The 27,906-nt window shown below is 43.3% G+C and overlaps 1 protein-coding gene across 3 annotated transcripts; it reads left to right on the plus strand.

The window, feature by feature from the left end:
* The first annotated feature begins 4,044 nt into the window (after positions 1–4,044).
* On the plus strand, positions 4,045–27,906 carry olfm1a (olfactomedin 1a). 3 transcript variants are annotated; one of them, XM_018759184.2, is made up of 6 exons: positions 4,048–4,558; positions 16,554–16,703; positions 18,183–18,338; positions 20,188–20,407; positions 24,929–25,035; positions 26,256–27,906. In XM_018759184.2, the coding sequence occupies exons 1-6, from the start codon at positions 4,493–4,495 to the stop codon at positions 26,928–26,930; spliced, it is 1,374 nt and encodes a 457-aa protein (XP_018614700.1). In that variant the 5' UTR covers positions 4,048–4,492; the 3' UTR covers positions 26,931–27,906. The 3 variants fall into 3 exon arrangements, with proteins under 3 accessions (XP_018614701.1, XP_018614700.1, XP_018614699.1); XM_018759183.2 differs by lacking the exon at positions 4,048–4,558 and adding an exon at positions 13,528–13,992; XM_018759185.2 differs by lacking the exons at positions 20,188–20,407; positions 24,929–25,035; positions 26,256–27,906 and adding an exon at positions 19,609–19,998 and having other exon boundaries at positions 4,045–4,558.

A 27,906-nucleotide genomic window follows, 5' to 3' on the forward strand; every position in this document is an offset into this window, starting at 1 on the left:
CATCTGCTCCAGGAGACGGTAAATGATTGGAAACACAAGATAGCCACTACCCATCCCTGTGTTATGAGACATTTACTGAGAGACAATTTGACATGTGCTCTCAGCTGTAAAGCCAAATATCCCTTCCAGCTCAGTGGTCGTGTCTCTGTAGAGGGCGATTTACTTCAGAATGGTAAATGCTTTAGATTGTACATTGCCAGCACATACTAAAAAGCTCCAGTATCTGTACTGGACAGATATCTGATGACACTGCAGATGCAGAGATGTTGCGCTTTACTCTTCACCGTCACAGAGACTGCAATGGACCAGAAAAAGATACTGCAGGCAAATGGTAATATTCATTTTTGTCCCGCTAAGCAGGAACTGACGGCCAAGTCAAGACATCATTGACTCAGGTCCTTAATCCGAACACACAAAAGAGCAGCAATTATTTCTTGACACGAGCAGTGCCAGAGGTTGTTAAACTGTAAGAACTTTCCTACCACATGTCCATTCCCTTGAAAAAGACATTGAATGATCTGCCATTTTGGCCAGTACATATTCTTTGTGTTTTAAAAATTTAAGTTTACCCTTAGCCGTCAGGTATCCAGAACAAAATATATATTTCAAAGCACTAGTAGATATATAAATATGACATTATTTCCTTTTTTTTGTACATGAATGCACTAGTGGTTCTTAACTGCTTTTCCTGCCCAGAAAGAACGTCCAAGAAAAGTCAGACAGCAGTGCTCTACCACACTTTACCCTACAGCGAGCATTGTAATTACAGCTGTAAAACAGCGCATGAATTAAACTTGGCCAGATCAGGGTGTGGGGTTCATGGGTTTCAGATTAAATAGAGTCCATCGACTTTGTGCTCCACTGTGATTAGGAAACATCATTGATGTGCAGAGCAAATTACAAAGCAAGAACTTGATTATTGCAGGTTTTTGCAGAGCTTGGAATTTAAAATCCCCATTCAATCACAATGACAAAGAGACAGTAAACATATCAAGCTCCATTTAAATAATGAGTTCAGGCCATTACTTCATTTTAGTGTTTGCTCATCATTCTTCTCGCTCAGGTTTTACAGCTATCCTAAGTGCATGGATGGGTAATGCTGGGGTGTCTCAAAATGAAGCGTTGAGAAGAAATTTCTCAATATACATCCTATTAAGTGATCAATTCATGCACATGGCAATGCATTTCACATACCTCTGTGACCTAATGTGTTCACATTAAGGTTCTTCACACGGGCATAGCACACTCTGACCACTCTGGCTATGCTTATGAGCCAGCATATTTGAACATATATTTTATTTGAAGCCGGTGTACTAAATATGTGCTGCTGCTATTCAGTGGGTGTCTATAATGTGAAGGTACATAAGTATAGACCAGGTATCTTTGCTAAGTAGTCATCTTTACAGTGTTTCAGTATAAAAAACTCAACAAAAGAATGAAAATCAGCACCGCTTACAAACACATTCCCTGCATCAAAGTCCTATCGACTCTCCAAGATGGTACCCGCACTTTTCACATAATAAGTGTATTTTGTCTTTTTATGATCATGATAAAATGCATCAGGCAACACTGTCTGATAAGCATATATAATACCATACATTAATATATCTGCAACTTGAAAGAGACCACAACCAAAAAAATTTTGTTTTTTTCTTATGTTTAATATCATCTTAAAAATTGTCTCCTAGTCCCAGTGTGAGTAATTAAAACAGAAATATTTGTGCCTGCATGCGAGTGTGTATATCTCATTGCTTCATAAATACATATTCATATATCTTAAAATGCCAGTGATTAAGTGAATTGTCAACTTCTTCAATTAACAGAGTCTCCAGAGGATCTGACAGTCAGGTCCCGACTGCAAAAAAACCTCAGATGGCGCGTATGAATGTTTAAAAAGACTTTAGGTGTCTGGCCTCTAACCTCTGTTGAAAAGTTACCATAGCAACAAACCAAAAGCCTCTACAGCTGGATCAGAATAGTTTGGTAAATGCGGATTTTGGAATGCATATCCGTGCAATTTCATCGACCAAGAACGTTCATTGTGTTTGTGATGAATGAGCATGAAGCCACTTCACGTTGATAAGCAGTCTGGAGAACCTGTCACATATTGTAGTCACGTCAATTTTGTGGCAGGTATTACTCTAAGTAATGTTGTCCTGTACTAATGATACACAGACACATAGACGTTAACATGTCAGCTCTGAAATTAGTTAAGATATGTACATATACAAATCTACATTTAAATAGCCTGTAGTGATATTTATTATCCCAAAGTGTGTCAAGTTAATTAGCTGATTTGATGCTGCTTTATAATATAAATCACCAGATTTAATTTTATCTGAGGTTTCTAATAAGACACTTCACAGTAGCAGTTTATGGCCACCGGGAGAAATGTTTGGTAGATTTTTGGTAGTAATAGGATTCAGTGTGGTTAATGCTGTAAGACGTATCGGAAGCAGCGTGTTTAAAATACAAGGGTAAAAGCTAAAAAATAAACACACAACCATAGAGTGGCCAGGTTAGACCCCCAACTGAAAACTTTGCTTTTTATTTCTGCAAATTAATATGCAATTAATCTGAAGCAAAATCTGATTCCCAAAATATTTTTTTTACAAATAATGTACGACATTCAAACCATCAACTGAAATATTTTTAGAGAAACACCAGAGACTGTAGCAGCTGTAAACAGAGTGAGGAAAAATAATAAATAAATGTGTGTGTGTATATATAAATATAATTTTTATTCTTTCCCCAATATGTTACTGTCAAAAACAGAATTATGCAACTGCCAGCAATATTAGACAGGTCTAACCTTCTCATTCTCAACCTTCTCTCTACAATGAAAACAGAGAGACAGGTATTCTCTCCATGCAATGCGGCCTGACAGCCACATCATCATAGTGCCATTTCAGCACACAGTAAAACACCCTTTTCGCAGCCAAGGCACAGAAACCTGTCCATCAATCAGCCGTCCAAATGCCTAACCGAACCCCCGTTTCCTTCCATGCCAATTGACTAGGAAAGTTTTGAAGAGTCCTGACAGCCCTGAAGCTGGGAGAAGAAGCTCTTCCAGCCTCAAATCCTCATGAGCAGGACCCCCCCGCTGTCTGTGCTCTACAAGAGAATGGTGGCCTAATTACAGGGGCTCTGTGGGACTCTGCGCAGAGACAGAGTCTCGGAGGATGGTCTAATGCAAAATAACAAATAATTTGCAGGTCAAAAGCAAGGAGCGTGAAACAAATTTTGACGACTGAAAAAACTAGAACAGACTCACCATCTCTGCTCTGTGTCAACTTTAATGGGGTAAAATTTTAGTGCCATTTAATGCCATAGATAAACTCCATAGTCAGTCATTTGATTGTATGATATTGATTTCAACACCTCGTTTTCAGTATTATAAAATCTATTATAATCTTATATTTTCATTTAAACCTCCATTTTAGACTTATGAGTGTAAGGTCTTCTACACTACAGTGCATGGAAAAATTCATTTCCTCACCTGTAATACTAGGCAGGAGGTATGGCACACGTGGCCTCAAACTGAAAACCAAGTAATAGTAAAACTTAAGCCCGAATGGATACAGAGTTATAATTAAACATATTGATTATAGTCAGTGCTGTTGCAAAGTGAAGTATAAAACTATCATTTGATTTTATGTCTTTGTACATTTTAACCCGTTGATGTTAAACTGCAGTTTGCAAAAAATACGCCGGTATTACAAGTTTAAGTGTTTCATCATGTTTTAACAAAGCAGCAGCGCGAGAGACTAATCATAAATGCGGTTCGTCGCCATAGCAACCCTGGCGGTAGCAGTGCGCACTGGTACTTTCGAAGCGGCCGCAATGCAAAGACACACGTGATTTTTATTTTACGTTTTTTACATTATCTTTATAGATGTAGAACGCTTCGATCAATTACAAAACATGGCACTTGCCACTGAAAATGCAAAACTAATTTTCGAACCTCCTCCTTTGCCCCCACCCCCAGTTTCATCTGCCCGCCTCTCTCTCTTTTCAGCTTGAATTTCCCACGCGCCGCTGACGTCACATCCGGTTTCAGCACCGTGGCTAGCCGCTGCGCTGCCGAACCTTTCGCTCTCGTTGGCGCGTCTTCCTCCCTCAGTGAGAAGCAAACTTCTGACAAAAGCGGCGTATTCGTCTCGCTCCCCCCCCCAGTGGTCTCACTGCGGTCGTCCTCTCTCATGCAGATGTCCGGCAGACGAAGCGGCACTTATTAGAGCAGAGCGGGAGAAAAGGGTCTCCGGCGCCGAGAAACTGGGAGGGATGCGATAAATATGCAAAGTGACAGCTCCGCAAGCCACACTGCCTGCTCGCTTTTCTTTGGGCGCTGAAAGGCTGCGGTTCGAGGACTGCTACGACTCGAGACCTGGGGTCTGCGCCGGACCAGACTCGGAGTCGGAGACCGCCGAGAGAGAGGGCAGGCAAGACGATCTGCATGTGACTGCGCTGGTCCACGCATCGGAGGCAAGAGATGCAGCCCGCAAGCAAGCTCCTGAGTCTCACCCTCCTCGTGTTGATGGGCACAGAACTCACCCAAGTAGGTTTCCCAACGCCATTTTCTCCCCCCGACACAGAGAGAGAGACAGACGGAGCCGCGCTCGGCGGCGCTCGCTGCTGCTAGTAGTGTAGTGACCCTCGGCGCCTCGCCTCGCGCCGGCCACGCAGGGGTTAATAACCGTTAAACCGCACCCGGTAATTTGCTGGATCGCCGCTCGGCGGACGGGACGGAGGGTTGGGGTTAAGTCCCGGTGAACGGGCGCTCCGGCGCCTTGGCTTTTGCGTAGCGGGCGGCTCGCGCTCCGCAGTGACTGAGTCCGCTGCCTGTCGCTCGAGCTCGCGCCCCGCCGCCGTGTGTGTGTGTGGCCACAGAGCGACAACTTGTTCCCGAAAGAACCGTGTCTGGCTTTGCGTGTGTGTGTGTCTGTGTGTAAGGAGGTCTTCGGTTCGCATAACCGTTCGATAAGAATTCTGATGTTATCTGAGATGATGATCATGTGCTCATTGCTGCCCGTAAGTTCGACGCAGGATACACTGTAACCGACTTGAAGGCAAGTGACCCAAAGTGTGACAGCCTGTACCAATTAGTTGTAAGTTAATTAACACCGATGAACACCGAAATCAGGCGTCCGAACGACGGCAGATCAGATGAGATGCTGCAACTGATCACTTACAGCGGGGCTTCATTAAAAGTCCCTTTCTCCCGTGAATTAAACCCATTTTCACTGATGCGTCTGCTTGAATGGGTAACCATTTGGGTACTGTAGCGGTTACCGTCTTTTGTGTGCATGTGTGTGTGCTTCTCACAGTGTGCGCGCGCGCGCGCGCGTGTGACTGTGAGTGACTGTGAGAGGGAGAGACAGAGAGAGAGAGAGAGGCGCGATGTGGCCACAATACCGGTGTCGCCACATGGGACAGGTGGGATAAACACGTACAAGTGTCACTCGGTCCACTCGTGTATTCATTGAACATACGATACAGACAGAGAAGGTTCGCGCTCTGTGAAACTGCGGCTGTAAATGATACTTAGTCGCAAGGACACGGCGGGGATGAAGCAGACGAGCGCGGGGGGGTTCGGCGACATTTGTAGCGACCGGTGGAGCCAAGGACAGTACAGTACAGTGCAATACAGTACAGTACAATGCAGTACAGTACAATACAGGTGGAGTTTATTCGCCCGCTGACGGACAAACACATCGATTCGCGCTTCAGCTCTTGAACCAAAAAGACTACGCAGAACAATGGATGGGACCCGTACGCATGAACTGCTCCATTTGTGTACAAAACGGTTTGAAACAGTTAAAAGTTTACAGCTTTTTCACCTCCAGGTGGACAGAAGTTTGATCATGTCTTAATGGCGCGAGTACAGTATGAGCGTCATAATTTCCCCGGTTATTGTCAGTCAAGTTAATTCAAGGCGTAGCAGCAGTCAGCGTTTGCGCTCTAAATTACACTTCCAGCAGTACCTGAGTCTGAGAGAATGGGCTGTACTTCTGTATACCTTTATCAACATTGATCTTCTCAACTAATAAAATAACAGATATATTGGATGTTCCAGTCCAACATGGGAACTAATATAACCATGAAATGCAGACGCCTTGTGACCTAGTATTACATTTGTTCTTGCACAAAACTCCCCTTCACTCCTATATTGCCAATAAAGTCCATGTGATTCAGTATTTTCATTCCGACAACGAATGGCCACTATGCTCATAATACCAACTTGCAGCTTAAATTAAGGATAGCCCTAACTTTTTTCATTCCGAAAAGCTTTAACTGGATTTTTGTGTTGTTCATTTGCAGTTCATTAGTGGGCTATGCCATTATTCATTTACAAAAAAAGTCTTATCAAAAAGTTAATGTTCATCTTTCTTTAAAAGGAGGTTTTTTGAGTTTTGGGCATATTTTCCCACTCAGTCTGAAAACAGATGTAAGGGTACCTGATTTACACATGTATTGGAAAGCATAAAATATAATATCTCATGTTACATATTACCTATTAATAAACGATTAGAATGTATTTAATACAACATATTTTACACAAAGAAGTCACAAAGAATTTTAGTTTAGTTTTCTCAAAGCAGAGACAAGTCCTCCAATTTAGAGAAATAAACTGATCTTTGTAAGGAAGGTGGTCAGGATAGACTTCCAAATAATGCCCATGAAAGAAATTAACGATAATATGTTGAGAGTACATATTACATTTTGCCAGGAATAATGGTCAGATGATCAACGCGTTGGTAACAGGATATTGGAACTGTGCTAGATACACTTAGCTGGATCTGAAGATTAGATCAGGTTTAAGGATGAGATCCTATCTTTGGATACTGTCCCAAGGCAGATAGATATTTGGTACAGCTGGTGGCCTGTGAACTTGAGACCATCCATACCCTCCCAGAGGCTGATAAGAGAGAGCAAAACTAAACATTTTAGTTTCCAGACATTTTTGAGAGTGAACAGAGGAAAGGACATCTGGTGCAATAGCCTTTGTGGGACAAGGAAATCAGAGCCAGTGAAAACAAAACCATTCTATGGGGGGGACACTGGAATCTTAGTATAATCAAAGCAGCAGGGCAGGATACGTTTTATATTTGCAGATTATGTACAAAAAAAAATATAACTTTGTGTTTTCAGCATCCTTTGGCTGTTCATGTATCAGATGTATTGCACATAATATGATATTTCATATGGATGAAAAGCCAGTAACTAGCCATTTACACACGCACACACACACACAGGCTTGTGGCGAGCTGGAGCCTAACCCGGCAACACAGGGCGTGAGGCCGGAGGGGGAGGGGACACACGCAGGACAGGACGCCAGTCCATTGCAAGGCACCCCAACCAGGACTTGAACCCCAGACCCACTGGAGAGCAGGCCCTCGCCAAACTCGCTGCGCTACCACACACCCAAACTAGCCATTTATTGTTTTTATAATTTTCATTTTATTTTCTTTTATACTTGGTACAAAACAAAGTTCAGAATAAGAAAAAAAATCCACATCAGTAATGAATGAAAAATCATGGGAGGGTGGATGGATGGATGGATTACAGATGAATAGTTGGATGAATTAATAGAATTTTATTAATCCCGGATGGAAATCTTGTTTGGTTGCAGCAGCACACAAAATGTAACATACCATACACACAAACATACAGAGACATACCTTGAGGAAACAAAGTTGAAAAGCACGATAAGTTAGATAAATGATCTAGTGAAGCCTTGAACGTCAAAAACAATTCATTGATCAAACATACCCGTGTTTTCTTAAAGAGCCTGTACATCTTTCACCCAAGTATCCTCACTAATAATACTAATCATCGTGTATCTAGGCAGCATTTGTACAATAAAACCATGTGGGCTGTGAAAAAATGCCTGTAATACATTTTGAAACAAACAAGAATGATCTACTGAGAGCTGTGAAGGGGCAGAGTGAGGACAAAAGAAACAAAGTCAGAAATCTATCAACTAATTCCCTTAAACAGGGATCTATTGATTTGTTTCCCGAAGTAATTAAACACCAATTGCTCTGTATTGCAGATGGAGGAGGCCTTCATAAACGTGGTCAGATAGTGTCCCTGCCAGTGAGTGCTTTAATTTGTGATCTTCTCAGGCCTCCCCCCAAAGACCCCTGCTTTATCTGTTGCGCGCGGGTCTTTGGAGAGCTTTTGAAATATTTAACGCCATATCCTTTGGCATTCAAGGTGCCTGCACACCACACACACACACACACCCCACACACTGCAGCTATCCATTATTTTTAATGTACATTGTTGCCTTGTAAGACAGTCCATGATAGAAGTTAATGGCAACAACTAATAAATCAGCGCTCGGTAGAATAGCATGTTTCAGAAGATATCGTGCAAACCGAAGAAGCTAGGGTGAGAGAATTAACGATAATAAATAAATAAATAAGTAAATAATATTCAAAACTGTTGTAGAGGAGATGTAGCTCAAACAAGACATGACTGTTAGGAGTGTTTTGTCGGTGAAATCTTCGCACATTCGTAAAGTTAAAAGAAGGTTTTACAAGGGAATCACTCTGAAAGACCAGCATGTTTGGACAAGCTGGCTTGCAGAGTCTGAGCAATGATCCACCTTTTTCTTACCGGCTCTTCCCCGGGATTGAAGTGACACGCGGTAAATGGTGGTCCTTGCTGTCGGTGCCACCGCCAGTGTTTTGCCTGCAGGCAGTCTGGGCTCTTTGCCAGCATTGCTGACCGTATCTTGTTTTGAATTACAGATTTTGAAAACGTATAGGCGTGACATAGGAGTGAACAAGTGCTGTGGTGCAGTGTAAACTGTTTGTTGAGGTCGTTTTGGTGATCTATGGATCTGCTCAAGATTGTTTCAGGCTAAATCGGTACGTGTTTCCCCATGGACTTCGGGGAACCGATGGTAAGGAGAGAAATCTCGAAAATCGTGTACCTCATGAGTACCTAATTAAGTTAAGAGCGAGGTGTAAATTATATTTAGGCTAATCAATAAACATGATTTGGTGTTACAGTGAAGAAATATTGCTGTTAATTAGTATTTAATTAATGCCTTTCTCCCAGGTGACTCAAAGTGCTGGATATGCTATACAAAGCTACTTACAAGTGTCCACTCATCCACATAGCAGAGCAACACACACACACTACGGTCCGTTTAGGAAGGAAGGAAGGAAACCCACGTGAATACGTGGAAAATATGCAAAATCCACACCCAAAGTCGGATTCAAGCCCCTTTCCACGCCCACAGCCCAGGACACCATGAAACACCAGCACTACATGCTGCATTATTTTGCATCATTTTATGTATATAAAAAGTTTGGCAGGTTAATGTTTTTGCACGTTTAAGGAATGGAAATGTGCAAAACAGCAGCCATACTGTGATTTCCCTGGTGTGCAGGAACCTCTTCGTCATACAGTTAAAATGGTTAGATGATTAATTGTGAATTTGTGTTGGGGTAAGGGGTGTTTGAGAAGGCGGAATACCGGAATGTGTCGTTATCAAGTGGCTAATGGGGAATTTGCTGGCAGAGGATGTGATCTTTCAAAAATAGATGGCAGCTGGAGTTAGTGGAAGTTTGCTTTTTCGGTTAGTTTTTTTTTTTTTTTTTACTTTTCTGCAATTGTTCTTCAGGGCAGATATTTATTTGCTTATTTAATATATTTTGCTTTTTTTCGGTGTGGCTCATGATGATGGAATATGTTTTGATATTTAACTCAGTTTGTGTGGGAAAACCTTACAAAAGCGACTGCATCTGACAGCTGAAGCCTGACTGCAGTCGCCCAGATTTGAGGAGACGGGTAAGGTGTGGTTAATAATCCAACAGTGCGTCTCAGATGTACGAGAGCTCCCGCTACCTGCGTGCCTTAGTCTCGCAGCCCCACACAAAGCATCTCTGTTGTTGGAGAAGTGAGCTGCTTTTGTTATTTGTGTTTCTTTGCTAGAGTTCTGCATACTTTTTTTTCTCATGTTTCCTGGACTTGGGGATGTTTTCAGATGATTAAATGCAGACTTGCCAGTGTGTGTGAACACCTGTCCGATTGTGTCTCATTGGCTGCGAAACAACATTGTCTCACATGAAAATCGGGACGAGGCATATGGTATAAAACATAAACATGGCCTCTAAACTCTGCTGCAGCATCATATTGCTTAACAAAGTGCAAAATACTTTGGTGTTAAACAACTCTCTCATGCTTAGTGCTTGGGCACATTATTATTATTATTATTATTATTATTATTATGTCTTACAAATGAATTTACTAGCCTACTGATATCTACCAGTTCAGTCTTTCTTTACCAAGATTTAACTTTTAAAGAATTTAAAAAAAAAAAAACAACAAATATAACTTGCAACCCCGGTGATGCACATGATAAGAGATGGAGACCCCCAAGCTAAATCGTCAGAGCAAATAAAGCAAAAAAGAGAAAAAAGAACCTACCTCTCTATCACTATCTCAATTACAAGAGCCAAGACTCCTGCCATTGCCGTGGGCTGCCGAGCAATTATCTCCCTCATTACAATGCAGGGCCCACCAGGGGAATTCATTGAGATTATCTGTTTTGGCCGTTAATGAATATATCAAGAGAATGGCATAAGCGGGGAACATTAAAATGTACTGTGGACTTTGCTTTTTTCGACCGGCTACAAAGCACTCAGGAGCATAACTCATTATTCATCCACTGCCGTTAGTGCCAACACTCTCCCAGCGCAGAACGGATATTTGTATTCCTATAGTGTTCCAATTTGCGAGTGTACAATCGGTGAAAAGCATTTATCGTGACTGCTACGTACAGTGTCCGAATTGGGAGGAGTACCTTGTGTCTTGCGTCTTCCGAGAGAGGGCGGAACGGCAAGCAGCGACACCCACACACACACACACACACACACACACACACACACACACACTTTTTGTTCTCCCTGTGAGGGTGGATGAGTGTGAGGGTGTGATTGTATTTGCAGCCTTATCCCATAATCACACAGAACGATACTGAGCGCTTACAGTTCTGAAAAACTGACATTTCCAGATTTCATTTATTAAACAAAGTGGAAGCATCTGCATATATAACAGATATGAATCATTCTGAGCTGATGCACTCTAACATGATTTCCCACAGTAACTGACTTTTAGAGGGAAGGGGCACAGAGGCTTTTTTGGTGCTAATTTTTCGTCCCTCACGCCTCACATTGTCTCCAGTAGTGTCATGCTTAATATCTTTTTTGATTAGCTCAAGCACTCATGTTAAATGTCCGCGCGGAAATTATAAATTATGTAACACCAAGGTTTGAGACTTTGTACAGCATGGTAATGCAGTAGTTTCCGTCTCACCCTGCTCTCTACAAGACACTAATAAAAACGGGGCTTTTCACAGAAAAAAACAGCATTTTCCAGCAGCTGGCCTTCCTTTTATAGTCTAAAATGTGAGGAAAGTGCAAAATTCCCCCATTCTGGAAGTAGTGTGAAGTGTTCAATGGACTGAAAGATATAGACAGTGAAAGCTAACACTTTTTGGGGTAGCAGTCTACATTTCTTAGACTAATGGAGATAAATGGTGCCTTTGGACCCCAAGGTTGCAGGTTCAAGTATCACCATCTGTTGTACTGTCTTGGATTAAAGTACTGACCCAAAAAAGAAAAAAATGCTCCAGTAAAATACCCAGCTGTATAAGTGGGTAAATAATTGTAAATATCTTAACGCTGTAAGTCACTTTTGGGAAAAAGAAGCGTCTGCTAAATGAGTAAATGTAAGCACGAGAAAGCTTTTATTTGTTATAATAAACATCTGACATAACTGTGTTTTTTTTTTTTTAAAAAAGTAATCTGGAAATTTCCGATTTAGATTTTTTTCAAACTTCGGCTGCTTTAGTACGCCTTCAAGTCATGTAATCCCACAGCCGCCAAAAGTTGTTGAAGTAAGGCCTTAATTTCCCCAGATCTCAGCGATGTCAAACAAGTAAATTAAATCTTCAATATGCAACTTTAAAAATCCAAATAATGATTCTCCCCTTGCGCCGTGCCGTGATCAAACAGCAAGCTGCTTGGTGACAGGGGAAGGGAGATAGCAAACTTCCAGATGAATATGTAATGTGATGCGACCTAATTTAGGCTTTCTGGTGGAGGAGCTTTGTGTGGAGCTCTCTCTCTCTCTCTCTCTCTCTCTCTCTCTCTCTCTCTCGCTCTCTCTCTCTCTCTCTCTCACTCTCACACACACACAAATACAAGCCGCTGCGTTGTTCCCAAGAGACACTCTTAAGTTTTCATGTACACGTATTGAAAAGCATGTATTAAATGAACTCATGAGGTGTGTTGGTAAAAGAAGGTGGGCAGTGAATTTGGTTATTTTTTAAGAATTTGTTTCACAGTTTTCTGCTGGTTTCTGCTTTGTATAGTAGATGTGTGTGTATTACTGAGGGAGGACTCAACGGCTCCTTTCACTGTATCTGTTGCATTTTATGGGACACGTCACTTTTTTTTTATAAATCTCTGCATAGCAATGTGGCTTTTATTGCTTTTTTTTTCCCTCTTATTTATTTACCTGTCTACAAAACATAAACACACTTCTCTCAGCAATGTGCCCCACAAGTGATGTCAGTGTTACTGTGTTTATAGTAAGGTAAACTTACACCAAATAGTAGTAATACCTCATGCAGGTGCAGGGTGGCGGTAGAGTACTTCGCTTGTGCACCGTGATAGAAGGCCAGGCGGTCGTTCTGTGTGTGTGTGTGTGTGTGTGTGTGTGTGTGTGTGTGTGTGTGTGTGTGTGCGTGTGTGTGTGTGTGTGTGTGCGTGTGTGTACAAACGCAGGTGAAAGTTAAAGTGTTTCTTCGGGCCCATAAATTGAAATTACACGAGGACAGCGCAAATTGGAGTGAAGAACCCTAACCCTATACACTACAGACATAATTATCCTGTTATAATATTTTGCTGTCTCGTTATGTAGTTGAAAGCGAAATTTACGCAAAGTAACACAATAAGAACATTGTTATTAGTCTCTTCTCTGCTATGAGAAATTTTAAACGAATGATAATTTGACTATTAAAAGTAACGGGAGGGGCGATAACAAACGCTGGAGCAAAAAGGAGCCGGTTTGGTACCGGTACCGGGCTGCGGGACGCTGTCGGCCGGCCTCTCACTCGATGTGCTCAACGTGAAAGGAAGGCACATCTCATCTGCACCGGTGCTCTCGCTCCTCCTGCCCAGCCAGGGTACGAGCGAGGGGTTCGGGGCAATAAAGTGTCATTTTTAACAGATGAGGCGCGAGAGAGGCTCTGGGGTGTGACACGAAAGGAGATTCTGCCCTCACACGACTCCTCTCTCTCTCTCTCTCTCTATCTCTCTCTCACTCACACACACACACACACACAGACACGCGGTTCGCATCCACTCCGACGTCGCTCGCTTGCTCGACCTGTCATTCACTCGCTCGCTCGTTCCCCGCACTCTCTCACTGAGTGCGCGAGGCGGAGGGGCGGGGCGAGGGCTTCGGCGCGCGCTAATAGAAAAGACTCGGAATCCCACCGGGGAAGGAGGAGGGCGGTGGACGGAGGGGGGGGGGGTGGTGGTTGTGGGGGGCAACTGCCTTCCTCACTCGGCGCTCCAGTCTCCGTGTCCTTCACACCGCGCCGCGGCCGTTCCAGCTCGCTGTCACGCACAGAGAGCCAAAAGTCTCGAAGCCTCCGGCGTCCGTTCACCGGCCATGTACGCCGCGAGGTCGCGTGAGCTCGGCGCACGCGGCCGCCGCCACGCGCTTCCCCCGGCGACGCGGCTCGCCGCGCGCCTTCCCCGCCGAAGCGTGTAGAATGACGGACGGCTGGCGCGAGACGCGGAGCGCGCAGACATGTCGGTGCCTTTGCTGAAGATCGGGGTCGTGCTCAGCACCATGGCCATGATCACCAACTGGATGTCGCAGACGCTGCCCTCCTTGGTGGGACTCAACACCACGAAATTGGCGGCGGCGCCCGGGGGCATCCCGGACCGGAGCACCGGAGTGAGTAGCGCGGCACAGTTGCAAGGAGGAGAGAGAGAGAGGGAGAGAGAGTCGAGTGACGCGTCCCTCTTATTATAATAAGAAACACCGCATTATTATTATTATTATTATTATTAGTGGTAGTATCCTATCAGGAGTTGTAGCCTGCTGGCTATAGTAGTTGCATTTTTTAAGTTGCAGCAGGTAGTGTCCCTGTTGGAGTTATCATCCAGTCATCTGAAGGTTGTTGGTCTGAATCCCACTCCTGCTACAGCTGTAGCCTGATCGAGCTATTTAATCTGAATTCATACTGTAAGAGTTCCGTACTGTACAAATGGGTAAATGATTGTAAATGCCATTATCTAACATTGCAAGTCACCTTGGACAAAGACATCAGGTGAGTCGAGGATGATAGTGAAAATGCACTTTGCTAGTTTAATTTGTCTTTATGCACAAGGACAGTTAGAGCAGAGAGTGAGTGGTCAGGCTGTGATTTGGACGAAGCCACTCGTGTTACGTGCACCGGGTTGTAAGAAGGGTACGGAGAGGGCAAATGCTCCACACTGCTGATGTGTGTAGAAAAGCAGATCAAGGGCGGTCCGTCCCTATCCTTCAGGAGGTGGAGAGCTGTGCTCCGGGATTTGATAAGCAGTCTTTGAAAGTGTCATGAAATTAGGACCCCGGTGTCAATAACGTTAAAGTGATGTCCCGCATACCATGACAGACTTATTCTGTGCTTTCAATAACAAAGGTGTGTTTGTGGGGAGCACAGGCTGTGTTAAAAAGGGAACAATTGAAGATCAATGTCTCCAATGTGGTCAGAAGTAACTAAATAAATAATGGTAGTTCATCTTGGGATAATGGTGAATAGATGATAAATGTACTACTCTCAGGGCCATTTATTAGAACAGGTGAACATTATAGCGGTTCAATTTATAATTCCACCCATCTACAAAGCAATGAAAAATGTAAATTTTGGGGAAAAATAGGCTCTGAAAAAATACACGTGTCTTTACTTCCCTGCAGTGGCTGCGTAATAGTTTAATTTAAATACGGGGAACGTTTTCAAATCTGACACCACAGAAGCAGATAAAGAATGAAGAAGACCCATCTCAGAATTAAAAAAGCCAGTAGTTGTCTGATGTCTGATTTTTTTTTTTTTTTTTTTTTTTTTTTTTTTTTTTAACATTAAAAGACACCAATAAATGTTTCACTTGTTTGTCTGAATTTTAGTAAAGTTGATGTATTATGTGCAATGTTGCCTATTGATTGCTAAGTTAAATAAATATTTTGTGGGGGGGGGGGGGTTGATGAAGCCAGAGTTCATCCCCTGTAAAATTTGTGGACTTTTGTGTTCCAGTCTCACTCTGAGTTCTTGAAGAGCTTCGATGTACTTCGGTAGAACATGAACATTTATATACACCTCTCTGAGTCGACATGTACAAATCAAGTCAATTTCGTACAAGCGCAGCATCGAAATGATCATGATGCACATTAATGACCCGATATGTCCGCTGGAACGCCTGCTTTTATTTTAAGAAGGTAAATAGAAATTGAAGGGGGTGCTGAATGGTATTTAGTCAAAAATTGTATTTTGTGTTTAACAGAAAACAAACATGCTGGATGACTGTTCACATTTGTGATGCACTGAAAGCAGAAAGCATCGATTTGTGTTTTGTGTGCAAAGTCAAATTTACAGCTGCAGCACATGGGGGCTGTTTGCTGTGATGTGAAAGTGACAGCCTGGACATGCGACCCCTCCATGTGCTTTCCCGATGGAGTACGGACAGGAGGCCATCCTTTTGGCTTCGTCAATTACAAACACTCCAGAGCCACTCAGAAACACACAGTGGAATAAATAATTAACACAACATTGCTTGAGGACATTTAAAAGCACTTTATGCATTTGACTGTATCCAGACCCTTGTGTTTCTGCCTAATAGATCTAAGTAGTTCTATAGTTAATGGCTTAACGGGGCCATGGGAGCGGTGCGTGGACGTTTTATTGAGCCAGGACATCCATCTGTGCGTTCAGAATTCTGAGACACAGAAGAAACTTGAATACTCTAAAATCATTCGTTTTACATTTCATGAAGGCTCAAGTGACATGTGGATAGAAGCTGAGTTTTTTATTGTCATAATTCAGCGTAGATGCTTCAGCAGATTTGCTAAGACGTGTCTGAATTTTGATTAGATTTGGCACCAGTCGCTTCCCGAAAGGGGACAGTTTGTTCGGTTGCTGGGAGATTTTTCGCAAAGATACGTCAAGTTTCAACAGACCAGATGTCCTTTTACGTAATCGCAAGTGATCATCTCGCAGAAGTGATGTAAACCTTTTAAAGTGCTGTTCCTCATTACGGGCAAAATGGGCTGCAGTTCGGAAAGCGCTAGAACACATAGCAGAGACAGTGCCAGGGGACACAGAGTCTTTCCACAATGCTCCCGAAATTGAGCTGTATTTATTTGTGATGATGAGTGTTCTGCAAGCTATATTTGACCTTCATTCTCTTTCTTGCTTCTTTTTCTTCGACGCGTCAATGGTCTCTGTCTTCGGCCCTCTCTCCCTTCCTCCGTTTGCCCAGGTGCTGCCAGCGAACCCCGAGGAGTCGTGGCAAGTGTACAGCTCAGCCCAGGACAGCGAGGGGAGGTGTATCTGCACCGTGGTGGCCCCCCAGCAGACCATGTGCTCACGAGATGCAAGGACCAAACAGCTGAGGCAGCTGCTGGAGAAAGTAACCACGGCAACACAAAATAGCCCGCACATCCAGTCCTGAGCAACGCCCTGTAATACTGACCCTTAGTCTGTTACATACATATTTGTAAAATGAGCTCAGCCCAGAATTGTTCGGTACACCCAATCTCAGCTATTTCACTCCTTCCCTGATGGGAAATAATGCCTTAGGACATGAGATCAAGGGCTATCTAATCACACTGTTGCGGACAAAATTATGGACAAAGTTTGCATTTTTTCGAGAACTTCTGAGTCACAAGTACATTTTCTTAACCGTTGTGCCACAGGCTGGCTTGGGGTTGACCTCAGAGTGGTCTGAAGAACAGGTAACGTAGTGATGAGGAAAATGGACTTGTGAATCAAAAGCGTCACATTTAGATCGTGGAATTGGAACCCCTGAGGTTCAACGTTTTCTCAAGAAAATATCAAGGTTTTGTATCTGCAAAACTGTTGGCTATGCAAGTGAAAAGGCGTGTATGTACAGAAGTAAAAAAAAAAGAAAAAAAATCCTAAAAATAGCTACTGATGCTTACGCAATTTTCGGTTTTTCTGAAAATAAGCACTGGCGCAGAGCCGGTGTCAGTAGCAGCCCTGGTTCTTTTATTTCCTTATTTGATTAAAACTGAGGCCTCGGACGACCTCGGTGCCCCGGTGGCCCATGCGGCACGTTCTCCGTCAGCAGACGGCAGCCAAGGTTAATGCGTTGTCAACCTCTGCTGCTGCAGCTGCAACAGGACACCATTATAGGGCATCGGAGGACAAGTGTGCTCCTCGCATCTCTCGCTCTCCTCTGTGAACGCAGGAAAAAAAGAGGTAACAAATTACTCATATCAGGTTATATTCGTACACTCGCAGCTGCAAGGGGGACTGTATTACCTATGGCTTACCTATGAGTTACCTGATCCATCCAAGGCGCTGAGCTCAAGCGCTTTCAGGAAGTGCAATATTTAGCCCCAGTTCACTTCTGTCGCTTTAAATCCTGTGCCCCTGCGGGAGTTTTTCTGCTGTGTCGCCGGTCAGTGCGCCACATTCATAAATGATGCGGAGCGGGCACTTCAAAGTAGATACGAAATAATACCGAGATACAGGAATGCTGCTGGTAGTTATGTCATCTATGAGTTCGCGGGGCGATACACACTTAGAAAGATTATTCTTTTAGGTGTGTTTTAGATTTGTTAGAAATGTTAGATTTTCTGGATTAAAAAATTCAAAGGTCGAATAAATATAGGTATTGATACTGCTTGTCCGTAAAAGCAAATAGAAAGAGGACAAAGAATATTTGATGAATAATGCGTGTAAACTTCTGGGTTTGTTTCGCTTTGCGGTACTTTCAGTCTCGATGCGTTTATAACCCGCAAATCAGCGGGAATAATGAATCCTTCAAGTCCAACACTGAGTCCATCACTGTTCAGACTCCTGAAGTGGCAAAAGAACAGGTCCTTTCTAAAACCCATTCTCTGTGTCCCGCTCCAAACGCCAGGTCCAGAACATGACACAGTCCATCCAGGTCCTGGACCAGCGAACCCAGAGGGACCTGCAGTACGTGGAGAAGATGGAAAACCAGCTACGAGGTCTGGAGTCCAAATTCCGACAGGTGGAGGAAAGCCACAAGCAGAACATTGCCAAGCAATATAAGGTACGCTTCCACCCAGTGCCAGCACTGTCCTGATAGATACATGTGCAAACACCGGCCCAGACAGCTGGAGAGCATGAGCTAGCCTGGCTTAAGATGGCTTATCCCCTGCATAGCCCCCCGCACCTGCCCACTGCTCAGGCTTTCAACCTGTTAACTGCAGAGAAAGCCCCCTGTTCCCCCACAGCTACTGCATGGCTTGAACTTACAGTAGAAAGAAGGATATTTGCAATGCGCCTTCTGATAAATGTTCTTCTTTCCTACCTGCTGTTTAATTACGAGAGTCCCGGTGCAACAGAGACTTGGAAAATGGAGAGAAGGATGGCGAAAACGTGTCCTGAGATGAGAGGATTCACTGTGTTTCTGCCATGCCTTAAGCAATCTGGGATGGTTTTGTTAGCGCTGGGGTTCCACCCACCCCTGCCGCCCCTTCACAAGGGCATGGAAGGGCAAGATGCACCATCCTATGACTTGCATTAAATCCGGGCATTGCGAAAATTGAGGGAAACTCGGCCTGGAATCTGGGGCGTTTTCAGAGTTTCGCTTGCACGTAATTTGCGCTTAGCCCTGTCACTGTTTCTCCCTTTAAAAGAATCTGGAATTCTGAAAATCTTACAGTGAGTTTGCGAGAGCGCTTCCCCTCAACGTGCAATTGTACAAATACTAATCAGTCGCACGTTAGAATAAATGGCCTTGTTAAGCCAAACAGTTCCTTTCGGGCAGCGGGGCAAGTCGTGCTTTTTCCACGCTCTCTGCATCTTGGCCATTTCCTTCTTTTACCTTCAGGCTTAAACTTTGCAATCGACTCAGTTTAGGTAATTTCTTGCATATATTATATGCATATATTATAGCCTACGCTCTTGGTTTTACTTGTCTGCTGAAGATGTAGGATGTTTCTCTTCGTTGTTAAAGTGGCATGGCAAAGCTTCATTATATATCATTCGTGGGCATGTGTGAACCACTTCTTGGCCTTAGCCCAACTAGAAGCCGAGCTCTTGCTTCCGCCACCAACCTGAATCCTTCTAGCCGAGGGTTTGGATTTGTCGAACCGGCCGAGTGTTTTGCACATGCAGACGGCGATGCTGAGCCTGTGCTCGATGTGTTGTTTCCCCTGTGCATGCCAATAACCTTGGCCAACCATCCTGCTTCTGTTTATGTCATGGTGTGCCCCAGTGTGCATCTCTGAGAATGTGGAGACCCTTGTTGTTGTGTATGTATTTAGACAGGCTAGTGAGCTAGATCCTTCAACAGTATCTCATTTTCTTGCTTGCAGGGCTAACTTTAAGAAATTTTATCAATGCTGCTGAGACTGAAGAGGCAGCTCTATCCAATGTTACCCTGAACTGGGCCACAGAATTTTTGGCATCATTCACTTTATTTGAAATTGGCATCTTTAACACTAAGGACGCCCTCCCCCCCCCCTCCCCCTCAGCTCACCACTGTGCTCTTCCTGCATGTTACTGTAGACGCATTTCATGAATAGTTTTTTGTCCTTTTCTTTCTGTTTTTTTTTTAATTATAATTTCTCATTTAGTTTTGTTAATGCATATTTGGTTACTAAAGAAAAACAAACTAAAAAAACTTTGTTGTATGTGACATGAAGCATGTAACCCTCAGATGTTGCATTTTAAAAGGTGAAAAATAAAGAGCTTTCCCAATTGTTTTTGGTGTACCGAGGACTTGTTTCATACTGCTTGTAGGTTGGGTAACGTAATGTGTACTCTTGACTTTGTGAATGGTGTCAGGCACATCCTGCACTCACCGTAGGGAGACAGTCAGAGCAGGGCAAGACAGGTGTTGGGGCAGGAATTTGCACGCATGACACTGAACCGAGCTTATTTTAACCTTTCAGGCAATAAAAGCGAAAATGGAGGAACTTAGGCCATTGATACCAGTGTTGGAGGAGTACAAGGCCGATGCCAAATTGGTATTACAGTTTAAAGAGGAAGTCCAGAATCTGACGTCAGTTCTAAACGAACTTCAGGAGGAGATGGGAGCCTATGACTACGAGGAGCTACAGAACAGAGTGTCAAATCTTGAGGAGAGGCTCCGAGCATGCATGCAAAAATTAGGTAGGCTCAGAGAACACAAGAACACCCCCACCCCGGAGGAGAGGGGTGGGGTCAAAGTTAGTGCCACGCCCACATGCTGGCCAACTACCTGCCTTTCTGCCCACCACACACCTGATGCTCACGTGTTTCACATGTGCAAATTTCACGTTCAATGGTCTGCCTGCAGCCAATATGGCAACACCACACATCTCTGCCTTTCACACATCTCATATTTACCAGACCTGTGCTCACTTCCCTTCATGTACCTAAAACTTTAAAACATCCTTCACATAGTTATTGCAACACCTTTGACATCATACACCTCTGTCGGGCGATATGCTTGATGCACTTCATGTCTTGTTGAGATGAGTGTTTTTTTTTTCCTTTTCTTTTCTTTCATTTGTTGTGCTAAAGATACTGTTCATCATGTGTTATGTGTATTATATGCAGTTTCAAAATGTGCACTATACATAATTTTTGCTAAATTATGTTTGCAACTATGTACATATACAAGTATTTTTGCAAAATTATAACTGTTGTCATCACTTTATCACTTAAATTGTCATATATTACCAGTAAACAGCCAAATACAAATCTCAGTCCGTTCTGTGCTTAACATGACAGAAGAGATTTTACTCAAGCACACTGGAAGTTTATGCTGACTTCCGAGGCTGTGAGATGGGTTTGTCAAAATACAAAGAAATACAGACTTGTACCAGCTGGCAAACCTTACTTTTAATCCAGCAATATGGTTACGTCAGTCAGTAAGTTCGGTGTCTTCCTCAGCCGTAAAGCAGTACAGCGATGAAAGCCACAGCGTGCACATTTATGCATTAATAATTTATGAATGCAACAGGATTTTTGAAATATAATTCAACTTATGCATATTTAGTACTAATCATTATCATATTGTTGAGCATATGCATATTTAGTACTAATCATCATATTGATGAGCTACAAATGATACTAATGTATTGACACTCAACATGCGTTTGGGTCATCTGTATGGGGGTTTTGTGGGTAGTACAGATAAATGGGTGGCTGAGAACATAGTCTTCTGCCTTGTTAGACAGTGTCCGTCAGTGTTAACCTGTGCGTAAAATTCCGTTGCTGTCATTCCCTGCAAGGGTGCTGAGAACCCTGTTCCACCTTCGCAGACCAGGCCTCCCCGTACAGCTCGTTTCGGACGCGTAGTTCCTGTGCGGATCTGCCACAGGCCACGCTTTCCCTCCGCTGCATTCTGCTCACGCTGCACGCGCTTACACGAGTCAATATGGAGGAGTGAACGAAAGGAGGTGGGGTTGAGTGAGCTCTATTAGGCGAGACAGACGGATGTCCCAAACCGCTCGTTTACCTGTTCTCTCCTAGCGTTTCGCTCATTCCGCTAGCGGTGCGTGCAGTTAGCCCAGCTGGCTCCTGTGCACGCTGTGGTGCTTCCTGTCACTCCGGGAGAATTGCTTGGATAATGACAGGCTGGAGATAGCCAAAATACCGCCCTGAAGTTAACTGATCAGGAGCAGACTTTCCATCAATCCATAAAGCAGCCAAATAAATCACTGCGGGTCATAGGAGAGACAGACCATCGATGGAACATATGCGGATAGTGAATCCCTTCTGAAAGCAGATACAAAGTGAAAACCTTTACAGGGGACAGAGCTTAAACCTTTAGAGGGGACAGCTGGTAGCGTAGTGGTTAGTGGTTAGAGCTCCTGCCTTTGGAGGTAGGTTCGAACCCCCACCTCCGGCTGTAGTGCCCTCAAATTGAGCCAAGTACTAACCCTGAATTGCTCCACTAAAATTACCCAGCTGTGTAAATGGGCGAATAATCGTCAGCTTGTAATAATTGTAACCTTAACATTGTAAGTTGCTTTGGAGAAAAGCATCAGCTAAATGAATAAATGTACACCTGCAGCTTCCACACCACCTAGTCTTAACTCTGCCACCCCTCTCCCACCCACTGGCTAATAGAGTAGTGCAGTAGTTTGATAAATTTACACTCCAATAGTGCTTTATAATTTTACATGTGAAAACATTAATTCTGATCTGTTTATTGGAAGGGAAGCATTGCCACAACATGCAAAACAAGCAAGCAAATGACCAAAACACAGCCACATATGCACCAAATTAGAGTATGTGTTAGGAATCGTGGTTGTCCTAAAATTTAATCCCATCTGATTTGAATTACAATTGCGTCACAAAGCGGCAACAATGCTGACAGAGGCACATTCATGCCAGAATGAGATTTAATGCCGTACACAGAATTGTATGGAGCCGCAGAGAAAATAATCTAAAAATAGGAGTAGGATTTTTTAAAAAAAAAGAAAAAAGCAGATTACTGCGTTTGGTAATCTGCGTGCTAGATGAAGGGCCCACAATACGCTATGATGGGGCTTTGTCCCACTGGCGGAATGTGTTGTTGACAGGGTGCGTACACACGTAGAGCTGCGTCTCGGATGCTCGCATCAAAAGCCAAGATGTTTCCATGAACAGGATAGAATGCATCAAGAAACCAAACCAATGTCATCAGTACTGCAGAAATCAGAGCTCTACCAGATTTCAGTGGCAAGTCCCCGCTTGACCTCAACTCATAATTATTTGCTGTATTTTTAACAGTATTCGTAATTAATGTGGTTATGATAGCCTTATAACTGTCTGAACTGCCTTTAAACTGAGCAAAAAGAATTAAATATATATCATTAAGACACCATTTTACAGTTGTTATTGTTACTATAAACCATGATATTGCAACTGAAAACAGCCAACCTTTAGTACACCCGTCAAGAGTGTTTTACAACAAATATGACAATGTACTAAAAGAACACAGTAAAGCTGTAATTTAGCGTATCAGGACAAACCCCCCTTTCTAGACATTAATGTTTTAGATTATGGATGAGCCTGAGTTGAACCCTCTTACAGAAGTTCCAAGACCTTCTCCTTCCCAAATCCTCTTACAGTTGTCAGTCATCTGATTCATTGACCATTTCTTTTCTACTTATGTCTGTACTTGATGGCTTCCTAGAAGTCATCATACAGAAATAGGCGTTTTGTGGAATAACCCCACGTAGGCACAGTTACAGCAAGAGAGAGGCAGAGAGAGGGTAGGTAGTTTGTATTTTATAAATAAATGTCTGTGTCTACGTATGTAACACGCATATGTGGAATGCACATATTTGTTTATATATTTGTGTGTATGTATAATATATACTGTATGTAGGTTTTTTTTTTGAGAATGACAGCGGGAGAGTCAGAGAGACTTATAAAGGAATGCCAAGGCAGAGGAAAACAGCAGTAATTGGATTCCAGCTCCTTGACCTCACTGCATAATTGCATTTTACAAGCAGTGTAATGAGACCCGGAGCGGATCTCAAGACGCCCAGGCTCTGTGTGCTGTGAGGGAGACGCGGCAGGGAGTCGGCCGGATTGAGTGAGCATTCACTTCGGGGCCGCTGTGACCTGTACGCAGCGAGGGTCCCGCTTCGGGGGTTAACCCTGTTAGAGTAGAGCAGTCAACTTGCTGGGAGAGCATCGGGACATGACAGGAGAATTACTGTGCCCATGCACGCTCCGTAGGATGGTTAACAGATTAACGGGCAAAAATCACGTTCTACTCTTACCACCATCTCTTAGATGCAACGTTACCCACAGGACGAGTAAGATTGCAAATCAGGTGGATAAAATGAAGTATATTGCTTAAACTTTTGTGTGGCTGTCGTAAAGCGTCACCAAATACAGTCTTTGAAACTGCATCGTGCAACGTATAGAGGCTACCAAGTGGCGAAACAAAAAGCAACGGGTGAATGTTCCAGTAATGGACACGGCTCCATGTGGTTCGCAAAGAGGCTCTGAGTGCGTGGTGGGAAGCTGCTAACAATAGAGGTGCTGAGAGTAAGCTCCGGGGAACGGAAGCTGTGCTGCTCTTAGAGGGAGTACGCGGGTGAGCAGGAGAGAGAAAAAAGGGAACAGGCAGGAAAATGGTCACGGGAGAATAAGAGAGCAAAGGAGAAGGGCAGATCTGGGCTCTTTTTCAGTATGCCCGAGTGAGCCCGTACCGGACACTGGAGTATGACAATCCTCCAGCAAAGGTTCGATTTGCCAGCTCTCGTTCTGCTTGAGGATCTGCGCCGTGGGCCCCTGCGTCAGGCAGCAGAGGAAATCCAGACAGCTCACTGACAAGCCCAGCAGCAGCATTAGAAACCTGCCCCTTCCAGCTTACCCTTTATGAATCCAAAGCACCCCTCTCTCACTGCCTCGCCGCTGTGCTCCGAGCCACGGACTTGGGTTTATATGCTGCGGGGAGCGATGGTATTACACAGACGAAGCAATACATTAGGAGCTATGTCTACCTTTCCATCATGCCTCACAACATGAAGTCAAAGGTTGTAGAACGCTGCAACGAGGACTCATCTTAACACTTATTTTCACACATCGGGCACATGTGTCTAATTCATAGCACTTTTCCAGCTACCAAAGTGCTTTGAACATCTAAGAGATTGCGTGTTTGTGAATATTTTTCACTTTCCTGACATTGCTCTGATGTTGCAGCTTGCGGCAAGTTGACAGGAATAAGTGAACCTGTCACCATCAAGACCTCTGGGTCAAGGTTTGGTTCATGGATGACGGACCCTCTGGCACCTGAGGGAGATACCAGGGTATGTCGCAGTGCCAGTGTGACCTGCAGGCATGCTTTGTACTCATTTCATCTAGAGCATATTAACGATACTGCAAAGACCCCCCCCCCCCCCCAACCTTGAAACTATGCCCACAAAATTTAGCATCCTACATACAATAATACAGTATTACTGTACTTTCAATACGGCAAATACAGAAGCTGTAATAGTGTATGACACATGTAAAAACTACCTTTACCTAGCAGCCAAGTGATATGGAAAGGATATGAACTATGTTTGACCTTCCATCCTGTTTTCGGCCAGTTCGCAGTGGAATATTTTGATCCAGTAGAGTGGCCATTTCATCACTAGAGGACATTAACATGCAAATAGAGTGTAAATCTTCTTAGTTATACAGATGTCAGAAGAGCAAAGTCCCTAATGAAAGGATTTCTGTGTAGTAGGACCACCATAACATCACTGAGGTGATTCCAGTGGCGCTCAGGCATAGAACCAAACTACGTCATGCACAACCATCGTGAGGAATTGAAATTTCTACTGGAGTTTCTTGCTTCTCCTGTATGGTTTACTTATATAGTGTACAATAGATTGATTATAAGCACTGACTGATGGTTCATGCAATCGGGCCAACGTTAACAATAATTTGTTGTTGATCAATATTAAATATGGCATATGAATTCAAGGGTGCTGTGTTGTATTTTAATAAACATTGTTTAATGCTGAGCCCCTGTTTTGTTGTTTCCACTGAAAAGCTGAGAGGAGCTGGAGAGGCAGCATTCCATGTGATAGGGTAGTTCGTTTATTAAACTCATGCCAGAGATACATTATTTATGTTCTGGTGGGCCCTTGCCTCTCTGAGCATAGATCATAGATCAATCGTAGCTGAGACAACAAGACAAGTTTTTTATCTAGGGAGATCTACTTTAACACTGCATTAGGTTATGTAAAAATGCAATCTTTTGGGGCTTCATTCAACACTTGCTGACATTAGGGTTTGCTTCAAGCTTCAAATCTTCATAATGAGCATGCATGAATAGAAAACCCATCTATCTCACCTGATACATGTTCACAGTTGGGTACTGAATATTATGACAAATGTATTTATTGATAAATTAGGTGTGCTGGTGTGCTAGTGATACTTAAGGTATCATTTGTGACCATCACATACTGACAAAAACTTTTTAATTATTAAAGGAGTTCTCCTAGACGTTTATGAGTTCACTTATGTTCTTCTTTGCTAGGTGTGGTATATGGATGGCTACCATAACAACCGCTTTGTGCGGGAATACAAGTCCATGGCGGATTTCATGACGTCTGACAATTTCACCTCGCACCGGCTGCCCCACCCTTGGTCCGGCACAGGGCAGGTGGTCTACAACGGCTCCATCTATTTCAACAAGTTTCAGAGTCACATCATCATCAAGTTCGATTTCAAGACCTCCTCCATCAGCAAGTCACGCCCACTGGATTATGCTGGCTACAACAACATGTACCACTACTCCTGGGGTGGTCACTCAGACATTGATCTGATGGTGGATGAGGGTGGCCTGTGGGCCGTGTATGCCACCAATCAGAATGCGGGAAATATTGTCATCAGCAAGTTGAACCCCAACACTCTGCAGATCATCAAGAGTTGGACCACCAACCACCCCAAGAGGAGTGCTGGCGAGGCGTTCATGATCTGCGGTACACTCTACGTTACCAATGGCTACTCTGGGGGCACCAAGGTCTACTATGCTTTCCACACCAACTCCTCCACTTACGAGTACATCGACATACCATTCCAGAACAAGTACTCACACATCTCCATGCTGGACTACAACCCGAAGGACAGAGCCCTTTATGCGTGGAACAATGGCCACCAGGTGCTGTACAATGTCACCTTGTTCCATGTCATCCGCTCTGATGAGCTGTAATCGCCTACTTAAAAGACATTCTGTATCACATGATGCTTAAACGTGGTGGATATATGCTACAGAAAAGTAGAATGACAGCATAAAAATAACTATTTACAAAGAGTATAGTATGTATAAAGTGAATATAGAAAATAAGGACAGCTGCCAAAAGGTCACGCCTTTCTTTTTTAGAAGCAAATACTAACCTATGGGATTCTAACGGCGACTGTGTTTCTGGAGCTTTACCTCTTCTTCTGACCATTGTGTCGCACGTTAATTGTGGAGTCTGATCTTTGGAACTGGATTATTCTTGGTCCAGATGGATGGGCTGGTGAGTCTCGTGCGCAAAGGAACACAATGTTACAAATGCAAATCCCATCATATCCTTTTTAACAATTGAAATATACATATAAATAAATAAATAAATATATATATATATAAAACATCAGTTTAAAAAAAATGAAGGCAATGACTGTTGGAAGCAACCTGATTACAGTTTAGTCTTTGTGATTGTATGTGGATCTCTTATTTACATCTTTTTGCATGGGCATTTTATATCACTGCGGTCCACTCTTCTGGATGTATTTTGCGATATTATGCTGTATAACTAAAAGGGGCTAGTTTAGCAACATGGGGGGGTTATATTTATTTGTTCTTTTTTAATTTTTCTGCTTTCATTTTATTGGTTTTGTAACTATCACATTAGCGTTGGTATTGATATAACTGTGCTTATTCTGTCTTTGTTAGGTTGGACTGTGCTGAAAGAATCTATCTAGATCATATCTTTGTCTAGCAAAAATTATCACAAGAGAATGTATCAAGCAATGTATTTATGAGACAATGATGTATACATTGTTCTCTTTCAACTTGACTTCACAAGTCTGCTGTCTATGTTTCCTAGCAGAGATAAGTGGTGGCATCTTTCTCTGTTGTGCTTTTCTGGATGTGTTGTACCTGCAATGAGATAGTTTGTATTAATAAAAAGAGGATTGTTGTT

This window comes from Scleropages formosus, chromosome 17 (assembly GCF_900964775.1).
Source record: "Scleropages formosus chromosome 17, fSclFor1.1, whole genome shotgun sequence".
In the NCBI taxonomy this organism is placed as follows: domain Eukaryota; kingdom Metazoa; phylum Chordata; class Actinopteri; order Osteoglossiformes; family Osteoglossidae; genus Scleropages; species Scleropages formosus.